At 39.6% G+C, this 23198-nt stretch overlaps 1 protein-coding gene across 1 annotated transcript in view; it reads left to right on the top strand.

Annotated features, from left to right (window-relative positions):
* The window catches only part of SORCS2 (sortilin related VPS10 domain containing receptor 2), a 591861-nt gene that overhangs the window by 194880 nt on the left and 373783 nt on the right, over nucleotides 1–23198 (top strand). The window contains exon 2 of the mRNA XM_075148660.1: nucleotides 2133–2200. Coding sequence (XP_075004761.1) covers nucleotides 2133–2200 — 68 coding nt within the window. The remainder of the gene's footprint in view (nucleotides 1–2132; nucleotides 2201–23198) is intronic.

The following is a 23198-nucleotide window of genomic DNA, read 5'->3' as shown; positions in this document are numbered from 1 at the left end:
ATGAACTACAGCTACCAAGCAGTACAGTGAGCCACAACTTGTTCCTGCAGGTCTTTTACACTTAGGACAGGTGCTGAGTTACAGAAATAGCTTATCGGGAAGGTGCTTTGTTGATGCTTCCGTAAAGGTTAAATTCAAAGAAGGTGGATTGAGGGTAACCCAATAGGATCTTCTGTGTGTGATAACAACGAGGTTAATTCAGGAATGAAACTTTGGGCTTACCCTGTGGCAGAGTGGCTCCAATGTATATCGCTGAAAATCATCTGAATTTAAAAGTTATGGTTGTATGGTGCACAGGGATGAAAAAAGTTGGCTTACTAAGTTCAGGATTTGGTCCTTGGTTCTGCGTGAATATAAGGAAACAAAGTGTAATCTCTTATATCTTTTGATATTTTCTTTTTTATTTTCATGCGCCAAACACGCATTCTTGTATCTCTTAGAAAAAACTCCTAGGTCAATTTTTGTGGCCTAAGAGGAATTTCAATTGTTCAGAAAATCACAGTCTGAAACTTTTTCTTTAATAATTGGAGACAATAGATGCTCCCAGTAGTGAAGTTTCTTTCTTTTTCTCCTTAATTGCAAGCACCAGCAGAAAGCTGTAGTTAAGGCACTGACAATAGAATAAATAGCTGACCTGATGGAGCGTGCTTGGGCTGTAGCCAGGAATCTCATCAGTAGATACTCTCTCCTTTGGGAAATGGTTCTTTCTCTTGGCTTTGCAAGTCTTGTAGTAACCTATTTAAAAGTAAAATATATTTTTTTTTTCTTTCTTGCTTTATTTTAAACTAAGCCTTTATTTTTATAAATCATCAAATTCCAGCAAAGTGGTCTGGTAGATTGTGACTATTTTGAGAATAGGAGAGATTAATACTTTTTGTGAATTATGGATTGGTTCTGCTTTTACTTATATCAATATACATCCAGCAATATGTGTTGTGAATTTATGAGGCTTAGATAACCCTGAGTGAGACTGGTATTATAGCTCAGTTCTGCAAAATGTTGTGTTTTTTCCAAAATGCCGTGTACATAACACCCAGGGTCTGGAATTCTGTTCTCTCACAAGCTCCAGTGTACAGAGTCTGCAGCATAAATGTATCATCAGCATATTAATTATCTGAATAATCAAAGTGAATGCCTACAGTTGCTGTTTGCTGGAGATTTCATCTGGTGGTCAGGAGCAGAGGAAATGCCAGCTAAGTAACAACATGCTCCAAACTGTTGGAGACTGACGTTGACCCCGCATTAAAGAAAGCCAACAGCTGTGCAAGGAACCAGAGGTTCTTCCTGTTCTACCACTATGGGGTTGCTATGGGAACGTGGGTATAAGAACCACTAATATGGACTGGCAGCAAGTGAAGGAAATCTGTTTTAAATGAACTAAATATAAAACATAGCATTCAGCTTGATACACCAGTCATGGACCAGTGCTTTACGTTGTTCAACCAGCGAATTTGTCAGATGTTGAGCGAATGGAAAGTGTTTCTTGCTAACTCTTCTCATAGGTTGAAGATGTTTTGTGGATGAAATTTGTTTTTGTATTTTGTTGGCTGTTGGTAACATAAGTGAGTAATTTACAGGGCACAGAGCTAGTTCTTGAAGGAAAGATGGCAGACATGAAGGTTGCATTTCTCATCTTGTAGGGAAGACCAGAGCTCATTTTCTGCCTGAATTTGTTATCTGAATAATCAAAGTTAATCACCATCGTTTAACACTTTGGATTAAAAAAAAATTGTGTCTGTAGATGTCCAAGAGAGTTGCCTCCTTAATTTAAACTAGTAACCAGATTGGTTCTTCCTACTGAGAAAGTCATACAAACTGCTTGGGGGCTGTCATGTGGTGGGGGAATTTATGTGACTATTCCAACTCCACCGCTCATGTGAAATGGGCAATCTTTCACAAAGTCACCAGGTTTGCAGAAAACTTCGAGTGCTGAAATCACTCTTCTCGGAAAGAGAAAGGAAAAAAAACAGTAAAAAAGCAAAACTGGTAAGAGATAAATATAAAGTGAAATACAGTTCAGATTTGCAGGAGCTTCACTTTTGCGTTCACCAGAATAATGCTGCCCATGATCTACTTCTGTTTCTTATATCAGTTTACATACATTAATATATTTATTCTTGTTTTGTTTTTAGGTGATCTTGATCCTTACCAAGTATTATCATACTGACATGGGGAAAGTGCTGGAGAGCTCTTTGTGGAGGTAAGTTCTCTGCTTTTCCTATAATCTTTCCCCTGCCCCGTTCTCAGAATAGGTCCGCCTCTTTTCCCTTTTCAAACTTCTGCTGAGTTGGTAGCTGATTGATGCTAATATAGCAAGATTATCCAGATTGTCATCAGTTCTTACTCCTCTTCCTTAAATGCAGTTCCTGCAGTTCAATAAGAAAGAGTTTGAAATGAGGTTTAACATAGAGACAAACAATGATAGTATGAGGTACCTTCCTGATGCCACTTTGCAAGATGCCGTTCTTTTCTTTTTCTTAGAAATTTTGCATCAAAGTTACTTAAAAACTTTGAAATACTTATTGTGTTGGGATGTGTCTGTTGAGAGTTCTTACTGCTCTTGAGTACTTTATTGAGGTGAGTTAAAAATCCTGATTTGGAAGCAGTCACGATTAAATGAGATATAATACCAGTGCAGGTTATATTGTGTCTTATGACTACTGGGAATATGTAGTAATCCAAATAAACTTCTAAATTGATTCTCATTTCCTTAACATTCATGAATTAAGATATCAATATGCTTGTTGCCTGTGAGTGCACAAATTGTACGCTCAGGTGTCTATCAGCCATATGTTTTGCTAAGTGGGCTTTTTGTGCTCTAATTTTCTTTGATCTGTATAAATCTTCCACCACAAATTTTTGCTAGACCCATTATGTACACGTGAAAAGTGAAAGTATTTCACTGTTGTCAACAAATATAATACTGCTCCAATGTTTCCTATGCTAGTTCTGCTGGGTTATCTGTAGCAGTAGAAATATTCTTGAAATATTCTGCCGGGATATCTAAATAGTTGTTATAAATGACAGGAGGCTTATTTGAGGACTCTTATGTGAAATTCTTATGTAGCCCATAAACTTCAAGTCTAGAAACAAATGGGTTATCTAATACCTTGTGGCTTAGGTACTTGTAAACTTCATACTGTCCCAAAAGCTTGTATGGGGACTCAACCTTTGTCTGTGTGTGTAAGGAGCTTCACAGAGACAATCCAAGAAAAGGAGTGGGCGAGGGAATAGGGAGTGGGAAAAGCCTGTGACCAGGACATGCTGCACACCAGCCTTGTAACTTGTTTCAAAGGAGGCTGCATTGTTTTAACCTTGTGGGATTTCTCATAGTGACAGCGTATCTTTGCAATACCTTGTTGTCATTCTAGTAGCTGAGTAGTACAGTCTGGCCAGGGGCAGTGGTCCATGCAGCACAAGGGTATTTTCAAGTAAAAAAGAAACTTCTAGTCATAAAAAGGAGGTGTTCAGGAAAGAGTAAGATCAAATAGAGACTGCTTAGTATTGGCTCAGGATTGGCCTTTTTAGGGCTATGATGGTTCATTTGTAATTATCCTTTAAACTTACAAGATGCAAAATTAATTGCACGTTTGTTTCTGGTTTAATTTTTGTCCAACATCTTGTGCAAAGAAGACAACCAAATGGCAATTTGGATACTCCCATAATTGCGTAAGCACACATTGCTTTCCCGTTACATGCCCCTGGCCTATACAACATGTGCAATATGTTTCAAGTTTTGCTATCCATGCTTCAGTGTAATCTATCATAGAAGTCTTTTAAACTTATTCAGTCGGACTTTTCAAAATAAACTCTCTGCTCTTTCAAAATAAACATAAAACAGGCTTCAGATAATGTTGCTTTCTTTTGAGAACATAAACACTTTAAACAAGGTCATTCAGACCTTGCTGACAGCTGGTCTAAAGAAGAACTGGTGTGAACTGCATTCAAATAAAATTGATGCTAGTGTGCATCACAGGGATATCAGGCCCTTTTACTTACAAGTAATAGATGTACCAGATGCTTTGGTTGTTCATAAAACTAGGATGGAAAAGCCAAAAGGAAGCAAGTGCGTAAGATTAGCACTCGGGCCAGGGGTGATAGCTGATCCATCCCTAGATATGTTCTGCTCTGGGCTCACCTTCTTCCTCCGCCTCTGCCCACTGTGGCGTAAAAACAGCACGTGCGGTTGTCAGACTGGGGGAGTTACAAAGCGCCTGGATCTGGAAGAGCACAAATGACACCAACTGGTGCAAAAAAATCAAATAGTGCCTCTCTCTGTTGAGATGTAGCTCGTTATTTGTACTAAATAAAATAAAAATAAATACTGTCTGAAGTCAGGGAACTTCTGTGTTTTTCTCTGTGTAAAATGGTTGGGTGTAAATTGGTGAAGCTCTATGTTTGCTGATGGAGCCTGGGGTGTTGTGCTCACATTGGCAGCCTGCCCAGAATGCACAATGTATATATTTTTAAACTTTTTGGTTTGATTCTCTTTTGCATTCCCTCTCATTTGCATCAGAAGAAATATACAGTAAAACAGGTGTGAAAAATGTTATGGGGTTTTTTGTCAGGGGACAAAAGCCATTAATCTTTGTGAGGTTTCTGTGCCCTATTGGGAATGGATCCTGTCTGATTATTTCCTGAATCAGTCCAATGTTTTTCTTCTTCCTACCTTGCCCGGCTGGATCATACCAGACACTTCATATTCTCTAAGTCTCTAAGTGAAAATAAACTTGTTTTATAACCTGATCAATCCCCGCCAGGTTATTTTTTTAATGTTGTTGATCTCCCACCTTTATCTTGCCAATCAGTAAATATTATCCTAGCTTGGCATTTATTGTTTCTTGAAACTGCATCTTTCTTTTCTTCCTCTAAAATATATTTCCTCTTCATCTCTCTTTCTTTTTCTCCCATCACTCAAAAGAATTGGTTTTTTTCCTTGCTTAGTAGAACAGGGAATGAGAAGAGAAAGGTGGTGACTCAGTGGTCCAGTGATGCTTTTTGTTCTTAGTGACCTTGGAGTTGCAATCAGACTTTTAAGAGTAATGCAGATGGTGGGGGGAAAACACCAGTCGGAGGTACATGCCCAGGGGAGGCTTTATGCGAAGAAGATAGATTTTTTTATTTTTTTTTTTTTAAAGAAGTGGATCTAGGTGATGAATTTCTGTGCCTCTACAGAGCGTTGTTAATTTGTGCAGGTAATTTATGCCTGCCCACGCAGGTCAGGTTACAGGATTGGGAGGCCTAAATTTTAATTACCTTGGAATCTTTTCATTGTTGAGTAACCAGGGAAAATGGTGCTGGATAATGAAAGTCTTAACAACTTTTTACTAGTAGCAGCCATGTCTGGTCACACTGAAGAGGTGGAGGCATAAATCTCGGCAGAAGCATGTAGTTAGAAAACACCAGGGTGTGCTTCTCTAGTCAGCTATTTCTGATACTTTGCTAATTTGCTTATTAAGTAATTGTTAAAGTTGGGGTAAATTGTATAGTTGTTTGACTCAAAATAAGGTGGGGAAATAAACAGAGATGACATTGGTTGCCTCTTGAATATAAATTAAAATAACTTATTGAGAAGGAACAGAGGATTTTTTTCACGTTTATGTTTAAAATTTCTAAACTGCAGTATGTATTGGGAATACAGGTTAGTTGTCGTGTTAGGCCTCATTAGCATAATGAAAAAACTGATACTGTGACTAAAACTTAAAATTCAGGTACTAAAATTATCTTCACAAATTGTGCATATATTGAAGATACTTTGCATACTAGCGCTGTTCCTGTCAGAGTCCACACACATCTTTATCCAGCATATTTACAGTATGAAGGACCTGAATCAAACAGACCATTTAGGATAATAGATACTTGAGTATGTGTTTGCATATGCTTTATGGACCAGTTTCTGCATAAATATATAGGTGCGCATATTTTACAACCTCAGGTGCCTGCTTGCATGCGTTGCATGCCTGCAGCTTTAGATGTATGTACTTGAGTCTTACAATCAAATATTTTAACTCTGAATTGGTAGCCACTAAGAAATTAGTACTAATACTTATCTGCACACCTGAGTTAATTGATCCTAATAATATTCTTGGAAATAGATATATATTATTTTTATTATTATTCCATTTTATACACGAGGCACCTGAGATGGTAACTGATTGCTGAAGGTTATGCAGTGACTCAGCACTCTGTGGCCATGGAATTCGCTTCCAACCCAGTGCTTAGGCTGGCTCAGAGTCCCGTTTCTGGTATGCATGCAGCCTTCCCCTTCTTAACTTGATCTAAGCAATGAATAATAGATGCTGATGATGATTGCTAATAAAGTTTTGATTGCATATTATCCAGCTGTAATGATATGGTAGTGCTAATGTGACTTGCTGTGTAATTGCCATTGTTCCCAATGGCATCACCGTGTTGTTATTGCTTCACCACAACAAAACAAATGGCATTATTTGATGTAACTGCACTGTTAACTCTTCTCAGCATTGCATGCTGAACCCCAAGTAGGCCCATTTTCAGAGATGTTGGGATATTTTGCCCCATATTGTCAATAATGAACTGCTAAATGAAGAAACAGACTTCTCTGACTGCTTAAATATGGTTGGATACTCTAGCTGAACATCCTGGGACTCCTTACTCCAAATGCAGCCTGAGGAGGGAGCGAAGTCACAGCGCTGAGCAAGGAGTTTGTGAGTCCAGGTCAGTGGCCAGGCAGCTGGAGGTGAGAGCAATTGGGTGAGCCTCACGGACAGCATGAGGCGTGGCAAACCTCAGGGAGTCAGGAAAATCCTCTCTATTGTGGCACAGCTGTTTCGGTCTGCACCCACAAAAAGCCACGTATTCAGGGCAAGACCGGGTTGTACAAGCCCACTGGCCGTCAGTAGCGATCAGTGCACAGTGACCGCATAGTGCTTTGGGCATTTACACAAAGGTGCAAGCCTCACTAAGGTTAAAATCTGGGCTACAAAGAGCAGGAGATTCTTTTAAGGTAGATGCAGTGAACAACATACCACTCAGGAAAGTAAAATTTCCAGACCCTGTGTGGTTCACAGGGAGCGAGAAAACGAGTATGGGCATTTGTTTCAAAACTCTTTGGACTTGTAGGTGAAACTCATTTCACCTGTTTCCTGAAATTAATTTAAAAAGCAAAACAAGAAAACCCAATATAGAGTCTGGTGCCCCAGTGAAATTCTTTCTTGGTGTGAAGTGCTGCTTACTAAGTGAGCAACTGTATTCAGCGGCAACTTGCACTTCCAGATGGTCTTGTATTGTGGTTCTGCTTTGAAAAGTGACTTTGTAGAAATGGCCCCAAGGGATGGAGTTATTGAGCCTGTGATTTCCATATCAAATTTGCTCTTTTTCCAAGTAAAAACAAAAAAAGAAATGGGTTTCTAATTATTAGCCCAGTGAACTCAGCTTGGGATCTAATGTCTAGCTGTGCTTTCTCTGGCTAATGCATCATCCTGAGTAATGCAGGTTCTGCAATCAAAATAGACTGCCCTCAATTATACCTGTGCAGCTCTTTTGTCCTCCTGTTATATCCTTATTTACACCTGTTCCACTGTGAAAAGGTTTTGGGCAGTACCGTTGAAAAGGCAGTCCTACAATTAGAATTTTATTTCTCCTCTTGAACAACAGATTTTTATGCTCTCTTTGATCATATTTCCATATTCACCTAATAGCATTACAAAGACTTTCATTATCTTTGCTGCAATTTCTGTCTTGCTAATACTCTACAGTGCATCATTATGAGTTGAATTGTGCAGGAAAGTCTCTATTTTAAATTTATTTTAGCCATTTAAAATGAGCTGTAAAACCATAGTTAGAAAGTGAATATAGGGAATTTAGCCTATCATCAGCAATGTTTTATTATGGGTGTCAGGTAAGAAAAATACATAGAAGACAAAGGAAATGAAAGGAATATGTCTTGACAGACCTTGGAATGTGCAAGATATTGAAGAGATGTTTATTGATGTTTTTGACGGGCAGTGGTATTGATTTAGGGACCTAAAGGGCGCTGATGTTGCAGTGTGCTTCTGTAGTGTGTGCTCTAATGGGCGCACGACCCACTATAGTCCTTCCTAAGACCAAGACCCGTCACATTGGCAATAACCTTGCTGTTACCTTGGTGCTGCACTTACCCTGTCACATGTTTTGGCTGTAGCTTTTGGCCATTCAATAAAGGAGTGAACTTTGGTTGTGGATGTTGGGAACCATTCTCTGAGTCGTGACCTGTGGACCCCTCGAAGGAGATGTCTTTTAAATGGCTCTCCAGGGCACGGGACTTAGCTTAGGAGGTCCTTTTATGTCTGTGTTACCATAATAGCATTTTAAAAATATTTTTATGTCTAGTATGTGTGAAGGTTTGAACTGAAAAAAAAAAATCCCACAAGCAAGTAAAAGCTACCAAAGAAGTCCATTCAAACTTCTTTACTGAATATCTGTTGCTCACGCAGGAGAGCACTGTGTCATAACTACTCTTCCAAGTCGTCAACAACTCGGACTGGTGATAATGATTTCAAATGTTTACATGTTTCTACACTGGTTTGTGAATACAAAAAGAATATATGACATATGGATTAAGATCCAGTTGGAAAGCTGTGATTTATATAGTTGGGAAAAGGCTCTTGCTTGCAGTACACTTGTGTTTATTGGAGCTGGTTGCAGCATGGCTGCTGAGCACATTAAATATATCTTGGAGCATGGGAATTTTGCTACTTTACAGGTTGATTTCTATTTTTTTTTTTTCTTTAATCCTCCTTCTGGAAAAGAAATTAAATTATTGTGAGATACGACTCATAATGAGTGAGTCAATTTATTAAAAAAGAATAACCATTTATTTTTAATGGTGTCGTGGTTTAACCTGGCAGGCAGCCAAATACCACGCAGCCGCTCACTCACTCCCCCCGCGCCCCCAGTGGGACGGGGAGAGAATCAGAAGGGTAAGAGTGAGAAAAACGCATGGGTTGAGATAAAGACAGTTTAATAGAACAAAAAAGGGAAAATAATGATAATAAATAATGATAGAATATACAAAATGAGTGATGCACAATGCAATTGCTCACCACCCGCGCTGACCGATAACCAAGTAGCGATCGGTACTTCCTGGATCACGCCAACCCTTCATATACTGAGCATGACGTCACATGGTATGGAATACCCCATTGGCCAGCTGGGCTGGCTGTCCTGATTATGTTCCCTCCCATCTTGTGTACCTAGCTCAGTCAGTAGGCACGGGAGCTGTCCTTGGACTAGGAGGGCACTTAGCAACAACTGAAAACATCAGTGTGTTATCAACATTCTCCTCATACTAAATCCAAAACACAGCACTAGGAAGAAATTTAACCCTATCCCAGCCGAAACCGGGACAAATGGTTTAAGAATCCTGTCGTATTGTTTGAGTAACTTGAACCTAAGTCATAGAGTTTCTGATTGCTTTAACTGGAACTGGTATCATAAACATTTTTTATAGGCACAGACTGTGTGGGAATCGTACCACAGATTCTTGTTTTAAGTAGATTCCTTTTGGCTGGGACTGACGGTAATAGAATAAGCAATCTTTCCTACCGAAAACCCATCCAGGTCGGTACCAGTAGGAATGCCACTTCACTGGCATTTCCTCAGATCTGTCATGGTATCTTATTGCATAAGCCTCCCTCCAAGAAATGATCATCTTTCTTGCTAGCCTTAGCAGACAGATTTAAGATGAGTAGAGAAACAATGTTTTTCTATGCATTGGTCGTCTGTGGGGTTTGTAATTTTGTGTATGTGTTGGTTTTGCCCTCCCTCCCAGCATAAAAGAGGTAAGCTGCATTGGCACTGCCCACGATCCACTTCTATATGATCAAACTGAGAATTGCAATCTCAGAGCTTTTACTGTGGCATGATTCCTCTGTACTAAATTCATATAAAAACAGTTGAGCCATCAGTTCGTAGCTAATCAGAAGTACTTTGCTGCATTGTCATCCATTAACTCCCACTGTCAGCAGGCCAGCACAGCAGGGAGGTGTGGGGCCCGTAACCTAGGGGCAGATGGAATGACACAGTATATATATTAAGTAATGTTTCCTTGCCACTCTGCAAAACAGAATAAATAAGAAACCACAATCAAAGCAGCTGGTTTCATTGCTCATCACATTTTTATGATGATGAATGAGGTATAAAAACCTGAATAGGGTATAGTTTTAAAAACTGAAAGGGCAAAGTCATGACTTAGCGGAGCATCTGGTAATGTAGATATGACATTGCACTCAGCAACTAGTGACGCTACTGGTTCCACCTTCAGCCTACTGTGTGACCTTGTTGGAAGAACCTACCCTTCCTGTGCTTTCCTCTGCTTGGTCTTTGCCTGGTTTGTTTGTTTGAAATATAAGGAATTTGGAGAACTGAGTGTACAAGTGCAGTGAGACCCTCGTCAGTGCTTGGGCTGTAATGCTGCATTAATACAAATAATACAAAGGAGCTGTAAAACTTAGGGATGTTTTGTGTTTTGTCTCCTTAAAGTTTTTGGCTTGAGCCTGAGAAGGACAGGAGACCATCAGAGAGCACTGACATAGCATGAGACCCATCTGAGAACACCCGTACTCTTACTACAAGGCAGCTGATGACAAAGTGCCTTTTCTCATCCGCTATTTTGAAAACGCTGTTTTGCAACCCCCCCGTTGCTTCTCTTAGTGTTGGGCACCTTGTGTCACTGATGTGGTATGCGGCATACGAGCAGCTTCGCTTGCTTCTGTAGTATTTGCGGTCTGCTCTAGTGCATCCCCTGCGAACTGATTGCAAATTAATTTCGTTGTTGGGGCTGAATGAATGAACAGCTGCATAGTTAATTATGCAGAATGGTATAGAAAAATGTAGTGTTAATGTTTTATGCTCTCATTATCCCTGCAGTATGGAATATATTTTTCAATGTGAAAATAACAAAGGCAATATTTCCCACATAACTTATTTATTAGGAACTTTGTACTGTTAGGCAGCTTTCTCTGCTTTAATTTGGAAGGGATTGGGACAATTAAAAACTCCATACAGGCCAGTTTTTAAAATGTAAATATAATTTTGTGTGCTGAAGAATTTGGGGGTGTGGGTAGTCTACAAAAATTAAACCTGTCTTACAGTAAGATTTAAATGTCTTGACTCTTTTTGGTGTTCTGAAATATGGAAGGTTAGTCAAGAGTTCTTCTTTCCTCTCCCTGCCACCTCTCATCATTGAACAAATGACTGATAATTAGTCAATTAGTCAACTGAAGCTCTGTTCCAGCTATTTTTTTGGGGTTTTTTTTTGTTGTTGTTTTGCTTTCATGTGATTTTTTGTCCCTTCCTACTTCTGCTCCCCTCTTTCCACTTCAGCATCATTTCTTCCTATTGCCTATAGGGAATGCAATATAAGGATAGCAACTTATTTTGCTTCAACAAATAGCCATTCTTGAGCTACCCTCCGAAAAAAGATACTTCGCTTTCTCACCAATTTTCCTCCTAGTGGCCTTTTCTTGCTAGCTCTTGCCCTCCCTCTTTCATGGGGCTGCATTTCTGTCTCTTCTAGGCCTGACTCTTCCAGTCCAGACTGAAGAAGCTGCTTTTTGGTTGACGTATTAAGTGCTTACCAAAAATTTGTGCATTTTTGCCTAACATGTCAGCTCCAAGGCTGGGTTTTGAGGCTGTTCCAGAGCTGATGTCCTTATGATGGCAGGGCTTTTACCTGGTAGTTGCTTTGACAGACTGTAGATATTTCCATGACCTGTGAGGACATTTGATCCCAATTTTCTATCGTAGGATCTGAAATTGTAATTTCAATCGGAGGGGGTGGAAAGTACCTGTTATCGCCTATTTGTTGAAAAGCACCTGTCTGTGTTGGTTTATTTTTTTCAAATTTGGTACGTACTTTTTTGGCCAAATGAATATTGTTTTCCTTCAAGAGGGTGCATGCAGCTTGAATTACGTCCCCAGATAAAAAGACATTGCAGTATTACTGAAATACAGCCACCTCTGGTCAAAAGCCAGGGAAACAAGTAAAGCAGACATGCCGTAAAGTGTGCTTTCTTAATATCAAAAAGACTAACAGTTCAGCTCAAAAGCATCTACGTCATTCAGCCTTTTGATATCCAGTCTTTCAAGCTTTCCTTTCTGGCAGGAAGAGGATGTATGGTCGTGCTTTCTGTACAATTCAGATAGTTTTCTGTAACGCTGATCCATCATTAGGATTGCTGGCTGTTCTGAAGACTTCAACATAAAATGTTAACACATGGGAGAGAAAATGATTTTAAATTTTTCTCTCTTCCAAGAATTTGGAGACTTATCAGTGGTTTATCTTAATTCTTGCCATATGCTGTCCACTCCTTAATTTTGTAATGTCTCTTTGGGATACAGTATGTGTGGAAAAATGTGATTTAAAAATAAAGTTGTGCTGTTCTGAAGTACACTGGCTAGAGTTTGAGATTTCTCTCCCTTTACCCTACCCCTAGGCAATGTCTGTGCTAAATACTGGTCTTTCAGGTTTCAGTAGTTTTTAATTTGCTTTTTCTTCAGCCTGACATGTAAAATTAGAAAAACAGTAATATTTTACTTTTTAGCCTCATTTAAAAATAATTGGAAGCAAAATATATATGTGATGGAGTTTTGTATGTGTGATGATTTCAGGTGCATAATACTTAGACTCCCGGTGCTATTTTGGTGCAATTTTCAGCTTAGTTCAGACTACTCTGTGCTAATGGGAAGGACGCACCAGTAAAATATTATTCCTCTGCACCGTGAGAAGCAGCGCTTTCTGGTAAAGTGCAGAAGCCCAGAGTGAAGACTCTCAGCCTCGGCTTTCCAAATGGCCTCAGGTGAATATATGAATCTGTCAGTGTTCCAGAGTGGAAAGCATCCAAGAAGCACATTTAAATAAAATTAAAGAATGAAAGGAAGTTAATTATTTAAAGATCAGAAAAGTATGTTACAAATATGCTGCATAAAGCACCCTGACCTATCGTAGCATTACCTTAGTAGGTCACAGTTAGAGGAGACCTTGGCTCCTTGCTTAAATATACTTCAGGTACAGCATCTCTTAATGTGCACTGGTATGTGAAATGCAAGGTTGGATTTCCAAGAACTTCACAGTGATAATAGGACTTCGCTTCTGAAAAGGCGTGTTAACATTTGTAAAGTACTTCAATAAGTAAATATGAGTAAATATTTAAGTATCAAATTATATTTGATTTCCACGTTAACTGGAAGTCTTCATCTTGGTACTTCCAAATGCTTGAGTTTTTATAAAATTTGTTAGGATTTCATCTTGGGAATTGATACACGTTGATATTATTATAATAAACTTTATTATTCCTTTTTTCTTCAGCATGTTTGGTAGGGCTGGGAATAGGACCTAAGTTTTCTGATTCCCGCTTGATAACTTACATAACTGCTTTACTGGGGAGTTTCTTTCATATTGCATACATTCAGAGAATGATTTTGGTTGCAAGGGAGCTCTGGTGATCATCAAGTGCAGCCCCTGCTCAAGGGAGGGCTCGCTGCAGAAGTTAATCGGATTGCTCAGGGGCTTGCACTATCCAATTCTGAAAATCTTCCAGGATGGAGATCCCACAGCTTCGCTGGGAAGCCTCTGTCCATCCTTTGCTGCTCTCGTTGCGACGGGTTATGTCAACTGGAATTTCCCATCTTGCAGATTGTGCCTGCCATCTATCATCTTTTCACTATGTACCCTGGTCCTGTCTTATTTTAAACCTCCGTTTAAGTACTGGAAGACTGAAATCAGATTACTCATTAGCCTCACTTCCCAGATTAGCCAAACTCAGCTCCCTTAGCCGTTCCTTCTACGTCGTGTGCTCCAGTTCTCTCACCATCTTAGTGACCCTCCACTGGGCTCACTCCACGTTGCTGATCTCTATCTTCTGTGAAGCACCACAAAACTGAACACACTTACTTTATCCCATTTGTAGAAGTGGGATGATCTGTCTTCTGGGGGTCCCTCTCTGCTGCTCTCCCCACATAAAATAGGCTGTGCTTGGGTAAATGGTTTGGAATAGTTACCTTATTTATCTGAATATGAAAATAAGTGTGAAAATCCCTAAATGCCAAAATCATTAACAGTGGGAATTCAGTTCTTTAAACATTACTTAGACACCCAAGTCACTTCATTACCTCTTGAAAAAGATAACATTGGTCTTGTTTGCATTGAACCTTTCAGCGTAAGAACAGTGGGGATGCCAGCATTTACTTCTTGTCCTTGCTTTTGTTATGCAGTATGAATTCTTGATGGGTTTTGATTTAGTTGTGGTACATTATTTATGACTCCTCTTGGCTGCAGCTGCTGTAAACCACAAACCAAAGCCAAGCCTATCGTTTCTAGTCATAGAATTGTAGTTTGTTGTGGAGCAACTCCCAGGTAATTAGGCAGGATGTGCTGTAATTGGTTGTAACATGGGCTCTTCTAAATAAAGCATTAACCAGACTGAATGACAGGTTAAAGTATGGTTTTTTTTCTTTTGAATATTTGTCTACCACAGATAAACATTATTGTGGCCACAAATGTTAGGAAGATTAATTTTGCCAGGAAAGGAAGGAGAATTATGTTCTTTTTTTAAATGATCCTTCTCTTAGAAGAGAATTCTTTTAAGTCAGGATATTGCAATGTGCAAAGCAGAGTTTTTGAGAGCAAGAATTCATGTACTAATCCTGGGATGTGTGTAAAGCTAAAGTCTTATTCAAAGAGTGGACTTCATACAGCAGTTTTTACTGCTATTGGATTTATGACGTTTTGGACAATTTTCGGTCATCTTTAGCTTGATCTATACTTGATTGACAGGGTTTTGAGGATCAAACAGAGACACCTGAAATGGCTAGAGTAAAAACTGCTGATTGCTTTAAAAAGTGATTATGAATGGAGAAGAAATTGTAAGAGGCACAACGTTAGTTTGGTGGATTTTTTGTCTCTTGGCATCTTCCCATCAAAGCTGGATTCTTTTGTGGCGTATGTGATGGATACAAGTAACTGGAAACAACGCAAAGGAAATGGGATGAAATTCAGCATTAGCTCTGAAAGTCAGAATATACAGTAGCCACTCTAAAATCTATGAGAAGCTAATGGATTTGCCTCAATTCATGCAGCAAGCTTGTGAAACAGTCCTTGCCACAAGAACATTTAGGACTGGGGATGGGAAGCAAAAGGAAGTCAAATTGCATTTGTTCCATTGAAAGTTGTTCCCTCGAACGTGTTATTTTGCCATATTGTTTTCTTAAGAGAGAAATTAAAGAAGAGTCAAAGCTTTTCTCTTTTATGACTCAGTCCTGTTTTGAATCTATATGTTCAGTTTGACTGGCTAATCGGGAATGGTGTTTATGGAGACGCTCTAGTCTGCTTTCTCGCAGGTGGCGAAGAAAAGTGAATTACTGCGTTACACGTTACAAAGCAAGTGTCAGGATGACACTGAGGCAGAGCCTAGAGAGACAGGGATTCTTCCAGTTTTTGTTTTGCTCCACAGAGTGCTGCGCATTCAGTATTTAATTTTCCTTTGCACCCTCGCTGTAAAATTCCCATGAGTTGTAGCAGCTGTTGTTGCTGTCGTGCTCACAGTGAGCTGGATTCCCTGTCAGCAAGTCACAGAGTGATTTCACTACCAGAAAACAGTCACTCCAGAAGCAGTGAACTGTGTGGTGTCACCCTTGGGGACAAGTTAACCTGCGTGGCCCTCCACCTTCTCTCCTTGAAAACAAACCGTGTTTTAGGGCACAAATGCATGTGCCCTATTGGGGGCCAAGGCAATAAATGGGCGTAATTGGTGTAAAGAGTGCTAGTGCTTTTGGAAGCAGTGGGGCTGTAATGATTTGCACAGGTCCTGCAACTAACAATAGACTTCAACTGCAGTTTGTACCAATTGTGGATTTTTTAGAGCAAACGTTTGTGTTACTTATTATGGAAGTAGTAATCATCTGTTCCCATTCTTTTTTTCCCTCTGCTTGGTAGCCTCTAAGGAGACATTCCTTTGATCACTGGAGTATCTGTTCCACAGATGAAGCCCTGCAGCAGAAAAGGGGTTAAACTTGAGCTCAACAGCAGGAGTTTCCTCATCTTGACAGTTTGCACAGCAATTTTTTTTGTGTCACAAAGCATTTTCATCTAGGCAGATGGGTGATCTAACCTTAGGGTGGGAGGGTGAGAAGGCGGCAGTGATGTCGACTGTATACAGGTTAGATGATTATTCTGAGTAAAAACTGTAGGCTTGAAAGGCCTTGGGCTTCCTCCATGCATCTGATGATGATTGTGTTGGTTTGGACATTAAAGTGGAGAGAATTGACATGTTATAACTAAGTCTCCTCATCCGTTTGTTCTCAGCTTCCAGACCTATTCTTTGCTCTGTCACAAGCAAGGACCTTTGTTGACCCTCATCCCTTATCGCTCATTTTGTCACTTAGTGTAATGGGCAGAAGATTTCGAGGAGGCACACAGGAGGCCAAGTGGCTCTGGAGTAGATTCTTGGCTCCTGGTTTCCTTCTGTGTTTTATAGCAAATGGCAAGAGTCCCAGTGTTGAACCAAATCCTCCCCCAGCCAGGCTTAACTCAATCCTGCCTAGGCAGCTGAATGGCAGTGAGACAGCCGGTTGCAGAAAGGCAATGGTTTCTACCTGTTGCAGTTTGCTTACAACACCTGGCTTAGCTCCGTACTGAAAACAAGCAAATGGATCAATTCCACCTCTGCATAAAGATATGAATGTTAAAACATAAGCATAAGAGATCTGATTGCGTCCAGCTGTCTGGGGCCACTGCTCAGAATTTGGTCAGTGGTAGGGTCGACACTTGGCGTGGGATCTGGTGCTCTCATATTTTATTTTAAAATCAGCACATGACTCACCCAGGGTCTTGTAAGGCTCACCAAAGCTGTTATCAGTGCTCCCTTCAATGTAAATGTGCCTTAAGTCGGTCACTGTATTTGTTCACGTGCTAAATAAATTAATGCAGTATTTCCATAAATTATAAGTAATTACTGATAACCCTAATTTTCAGAGTGTGGGTGTTCAATACTTTCTAGTTACCAAGTTCTTCCCTCTGAGTACTCAGAATGGGAGTTACCAAAAATATGTATCATCTTTGAAATTAAATAGTGAGATGTCCATGAAAAAAAACACTTGATAAACAAAGAAAATGTACTATTCACCAAGTTTTGTGTTTTAGTTACTGAGCACCCAGAATTCTCAGGATCTACTAAGGATGACAACTGTTTTGTTTATGCAATAGAACAAGAAGTATCACCAAAAAGACATTTAGAAATTGAACCGGTTTTGTTGATTTCTGCTTTGTTTTTCCCCATCTTTACCAAAATTCTGGTTAAGCTTTTTTCTTTAGAAATGAGTCTGGGAGTTTTTGAACTGATATATTCTGCTTCACTGATTCTTTTCTGTGTCATATTCTGGGAGTTCGCTATCTTTTTAAATTGAAATTTCCTGATACTCATTCTCTATTTGAGGGGGTGAGAGGAAAGCTCTACTTAGTATCAATAAGGCACAGGTTAAATGTATTAAAAGCTGGTTAATTCACAGATATTTTAAATTTAATTAACATTGAGTAATTGTAACTGCCTGGAGTTTAGCAGTGATCAGTATCAGCCTTTCTTCTAGTCAACATTTTAACCACTTATTTGGCAGTAAATACAAATTATTGCTGATTACAGTTATGGGTGACAAAAAAAAATTGACAGAGTTATGAGGACAGGACTGACAGAAGAGCTTTAAGTTGGCCCATTAAAACCAAGTTCAGCTAAATAGAATGCTATTTATCTGGGAACAAGAAACGTGGGATATGATGTACAAAATATGTTGGCATGTGGTGGAAAATCGTGATGGTACAAAGGCTGAGGGGATCAGAGAGGTGACCTCCATGGTTGTGTCCTGGGTAATGATGAACTTCATGTAAACCGCACTCATGAGTAGGGAGAAGAGCAGTGCCTTGCTTTCTGTGCACACTGCTGCGAGGGAGATGCTGAAATACGTCAGGGCCTCTTGTCCATACATTCAGACACATGTAGAAAAGTGGAAGAGAGTCACAGGAGCATTTGAAAGCTGGAGAAAATGGCCTGCTGCGAGATGCACAGCGTTCAGTCTTTCAGCTTACCAGAGGGAAGTAAAGGGCTCTTTAATCCAACGGTTAAGTTTGCAAGAGGGCTTGATGTTTGCTCTGCTCAACCCTGGGTGACCCTGGCTGTAGCCAGAAGGCTGCAGGGAAATGATGGCTGTGTCTATTCATCTGTTTTCTCTTTCTGATGTCCCCCATCTTACCTCTTTTGACCAAAAATACCTTTCTGTCTCCTTGCTCCTTAACCAAACAGATTTCTCTGTAAACTATTTTCTAGTTTCTAGTAGTTTTCCTTAAAAAAGAAAGAGAGGCAGTAACTGCTCTGTTGGATGGGCATGTTTGTTCTCCGATTGTTTTTGTAGGGATAGAGGGGAGGAAGGCCAAAGAGTAGTAAGAGGCAAGTAAGAAAATAACTATGTGGCAGAAGTCATCACTATGCTTTACAAAAAGCTTTCTAACATTTTGACATGCCATAAATGCTTTTTAAACAACATTAACTTAGTTTATAAATTTCATCCCACTTAAAAATTGACAGTACATAGCACCAATTGTGCATTGGAAGAGTGGGTAATCTCGGTCTGATTGCTCACAATAAACTTGTTAAAACGATCAGAAGCCCCACCACAGTCGATGCTGGTTTGTGTTCCCATAAGGCAGCTGCAGCAGAAGGACCAGGGAACTGTGAAATACGCTCTTCTCCTTGGATGTGGATGATTCAGGTCAGAGCATCGGCCATTAGCACAATGATCAGTTTTATCTTCTTGTCTGTGTAGTTTCATCAATATTAGGTTTTGAAACTCTAAAACCTCATTAGTCGATCCTTTTAAAGACCATGTGAAGTAAGAAAGTATCATCGTTTCTGTGCAAAAGAGAGACAGGAAGGAGTCCAGACTCAAGCATGGGTGATGCTCACTGAGAGCCTAACTAAGGTGTCTTACCAAAGTGCAACGTGTACAGACCATTTCTGTGTGCCTTCAGGTGCCTATACACTCTCAGGCTTTGGGATTTCCTTCTGAGAGCAGGGGCAGGGATATTATTCCTGTTTTGTTTGCTTCTCATCCACTTATTCTGTTACTTCGAATGGGAATCTTTTCCCAAGAAAGCGTTAATTAAAAGGAAAATCAGCAAATGCTGCACGAATTAAAACATTAAATGAGTGAATCTCCCGCATGTCTTCTGTGTCACTGCTGCTTATAGAAACAATCCCAAGAAAGAGATGAAACGCCCAATGGCTTAGATTGGTAGCATTTAACAATTTGAAATACTCTAATTACCCACACACTTGTTAGGAGAAGGAGAAGGGGTTGGTACTTTGAGGGAGAACAGATGACTTATATGATTCAGATAAACTAGTAAATGCGGATTTTGTTTAGATTTAAATAGAGGTGTTATGAAATGATGTTAGACAGCTTGGATGTGGGGCATTTTTCTGAGCGGAGATTTTATGTTTTTGGTAGATTTTAATGGTCAATTTGAGTACCATCCAAGCTGGGTAAGTAGTGTTCTCTAATTTGAAAAGTTATTCAAGTTTTGTTCTGAATTGCACTGTTACATTTAGCTGGATTGAAAATTATTACAATTTAAAATAAATGGGCAGGAAGGGAAAAAATAAATCAAGATGAATTCTCTATTGGAGGATATGGTTTTGAAAACCCCTACTATAAATACCCTCCAAAGCACCCTGTACATGCAGAGAAAGCTTTTTAGGAGATTATTGTTTTAGGAAAATCTTCTTTTACCTTTTTCCCTTTCTTGTCATTCTTTTTTTTTTTTCTTTTTTCTATCAGATAAGGAGTGAGGGAATGAACTCATTGAGTATGGTGAGAGTCAGAGTGATGTAGTGCAAAGCAATATTACAGTCCTCAGCTACACGTTCATCGTTTTCAGCCCTGTATTCTTTGAATTCGGATAAGGAGCCATTGCGTCCTTATGAGTCAGCTCCAAGCATCTTCTCCTTTAGGAAGAAGATAAGGAGGAAAAAATAGATTCTTCAAGTAACATAACCTCCATTTAAATCCTGTGGAAGTTATATTAAAAGGAGAATCACTCCCTGGAAAGCTTTTGCAATGTGAGAATTGAATTTAACAGGCTAAGCTTTCCGTGATAATAATTGCACAGCTAAGGATGATGCAAATTTAATGGGTCTAATCAGATGAGGTGAAAGAAAGCAAACATTAGGTTTATGCTTTAATTTGTGATTTGCTTTACTGATGATTCTTCTGTGCAAGAAGAAAGGCATGTTATGTGTGTGTTGTGGTTTTTTTTTTTATTTTTTCTTTTTTTTTAACCTAGAAAGCTTTGGAAAATATTAATCAAGTTGAGTGTTCTTCATCCAGCTTAAAATGATACATTTTACAGCATTTAAATTAAAACAGTTTACTGAAAATTACCATCTAGAAAATGAGAATGACCGTAGGAGGTCACAACGGAGTACTAAGCTGGACAGTCCTTCGTCTCTGCCAGTAGCTTGTACCAAATACTTGGGAACTGTAAGAAAAGGATACAAGCCTGTAGTGGAGTTTCACAGAATCACATGATGACTGGGGGTGGAAGGAACCTCTCAAGATCGTCTAGTCCAAGGCCCCTGCTCAAAGCACAGTTGACTATAGCAGGTTGCCCAGGACCATGTTCAGCTGGGTTTTGAATATCTCCAAGGATCAAGACTCCAACAGCTCTCTGGGTAACCTGTGCAATGTTTGACCCTCTTCACATTAAAAGGTCTTTTTCTGATTTTTAAATGGAATTTCCTGTGTTTCAATACATACCCATTGCCTCTTGTCCTGTCACTGGGCATCACAGAAAAGAGTCTGGTTCAGTTTTCTTTACAACCCTCCCTATCAGGTATTTATACCCATTAATAAGGTTCCCCCTGAGTCTTTTCTTCACCAGGATAAACACTCCCAGCTGTCTCAATCTTCCAGTCCCTTAACCATCCTTGAGGCCCTTAGCTGACTTGCTTCAGTATGTCTATGTCTCTCTTGTACTGGGTAGACCAGACCTGGACCCAGCACTCCGGACTGACTCACCAGTGCTGAGTGGGAAGGATCACCTCCCTCGACCTGCTGGCCATGCTCTTCCTAATGCAGGCCAGGAGGCTGTTGCCTTTCTTTGCTGCAAGGACACATTGCTGGGTCATGTTCAACATATTGTCCACCCTTGTTGAGTTTCAAGAGATTCTTGTCAGCCCGTTTCTCCAGCCTGTGGAGGTCCCTCTGAATAGCAGCACAGCCATCTGATGTATCAGTCATTCCTCCCAGTTCTGTATCATCTGCAAACTTACTGAGGTTACAGTCTGCGCCATCATCCAGGTCACTAATGAATATGTTAAGCAGTATTGTCCCCAATGTCAGCCCATGGGGTACATTACTAGTGTCTCACCTCCAGCTGGACTTCAGGCTGCTGATCACAACCTCCTGAGCCTAGGATTTCAGTCTACCGCACTATCCACTTAGCTAGCCCATAGTACATCGGTTTGTCAATTAGGATGTTATGGGAGATGGCATCAAAAGCCTTGCTAAAGTCAAAATAAACAATATCTAGTGCTCTCCCCTCATCCTGTGAGCTACCTAGAAAGTTATCAATTCGGCTAAGCATGATTTTCCCCTTCATAAATCCATGCTGACTACTCCCAAATATTCTTGTTCCTTTATGTAGAAATGGGTTTCAGGATTATTTGCTCCACCTTTCCCAGGGATGAAAGTGCGGTGGACATGCCTGTAGTTCCCCAGATCGTCCTTCTTGCCCTTCTTGAAGATGGGAGGGACATTCATTCTTCCATGAACACTCTCCCAGCCTCTAACAATTTTTGGCTTAGGCAGTTCCTGAGCCTGAGGTGCAATCCCTTTGTTTAATATCCCTTCATAGCTTATTTTTTCTTCCCCATCTGGGGTTCCTTTTTTTTTTTCTTTTTTTTTTTTTTTAATTTGGACACTTTTGTTACCACAACTGTGGGTTATGATGAAACACCTCCTCCACTTCATCCTGTAAGCTTTTGATTTTATAGACACTACTTGAAGAGAAGTAATTTCATTCCTTTGCTTGCCCTTGTCTGTCTCATGTGTATTTCTTGTGCTTCCCTTGTGTCCTGTTTGAGGTAAGAAGAGCAGTATTGAACACAGGGTTAAAGGTAAGGGCACAATGAAGGGGCTAATACACTGCTATACTGGCATTTTCTGTTTTGTTCTCTGTTACCTTCCTAAAAATTTCTGAATTTATTTGTTTTTTGAATTGCTGTTGAATGGCAGGGTGATGTTTTCGTGGTACTCTGTATCATACCACTCAGGTACCTTTTTGGAATGGTAGTAGTTTGTGCAAAAGCCTTCATTTTGTATGTGATATTAGAACATCCCTTTAAATTTATCTACTATGAATTTCTTTTGCCATTTTAATGACCAGTCACTCAATACCACGAGGTTCAACTACCGCTTTTCATACTTACTATCTTTCTTGATATTTACTTGTCTTCATTTTACTCCTTTGAATGATGTTGTGTTATCAGCAGACTTTTGTCACTGTCTGCCCTTATTTCTATAATTATGAATTCATTAAACAGGACTGACTGAAGTACCTTGTGGGACTCCTTTGATGACTTTTCTCAATAGCAAAAATGAATCAAACCTTAAGTTTCCAATTTTTAGAATAATTATTCCTCCAAATGAAGACCTGTCCTCTCCTCCTCTTATCCTCTAGCAGTCTAGTTTCTTGAGCGCATTTTGTGGGGGATCTTTCTGAAAGATTTTTAGAGTAGGCTATTTGGTTGAATTTTCCTTTTTATATCTTCATTGATTCTGTCAGAAAACGAAGATGTTAATAAGTCATGCATTCCCTCTCCAAAGTCATGTGGACTCTCATTCGGTACCTCTTATTTATCCTCTCTCTCTCTCGAGTCAAATTACAAAATTGGAATAGTTTTTACTAATTTGCCTAGTGCTGACATCAAACTTTACTGCCCTGAAGTACCTGTCTAAATTGCTCTTGGAGACCTTTAAAAAATTGGAATCCATATTTGCAATGTCCATTTCGCTAATACAAACATTATTTTAAATGAGAAGTCGCTCTCTGCAATTAATGGCTTAGTTATTTCATCCTTGAGTTCCTTTATAACATTTGGATGAATACCATCTGGTTTGGACAGATGAGTAGT

This window comes from Calonectris borealis, chromosome 4 (assembly GCF_964195595.1).
Source record: "Calonectris borealis chromosome 4, bCalBor7.hap1.2, whole genome shotgun sequence".
In the NCBI taxonomy this organism is placed as follows: domain Eukaryota; kingdom Metazoa; phylum Chordata; class Aves; order Procellariiformes; family Procellariidae; genus Calonectris; species Calonectris borealis.
This window is presented reverse-complemented; position numbering and strand designations above follow the sequence as displayed.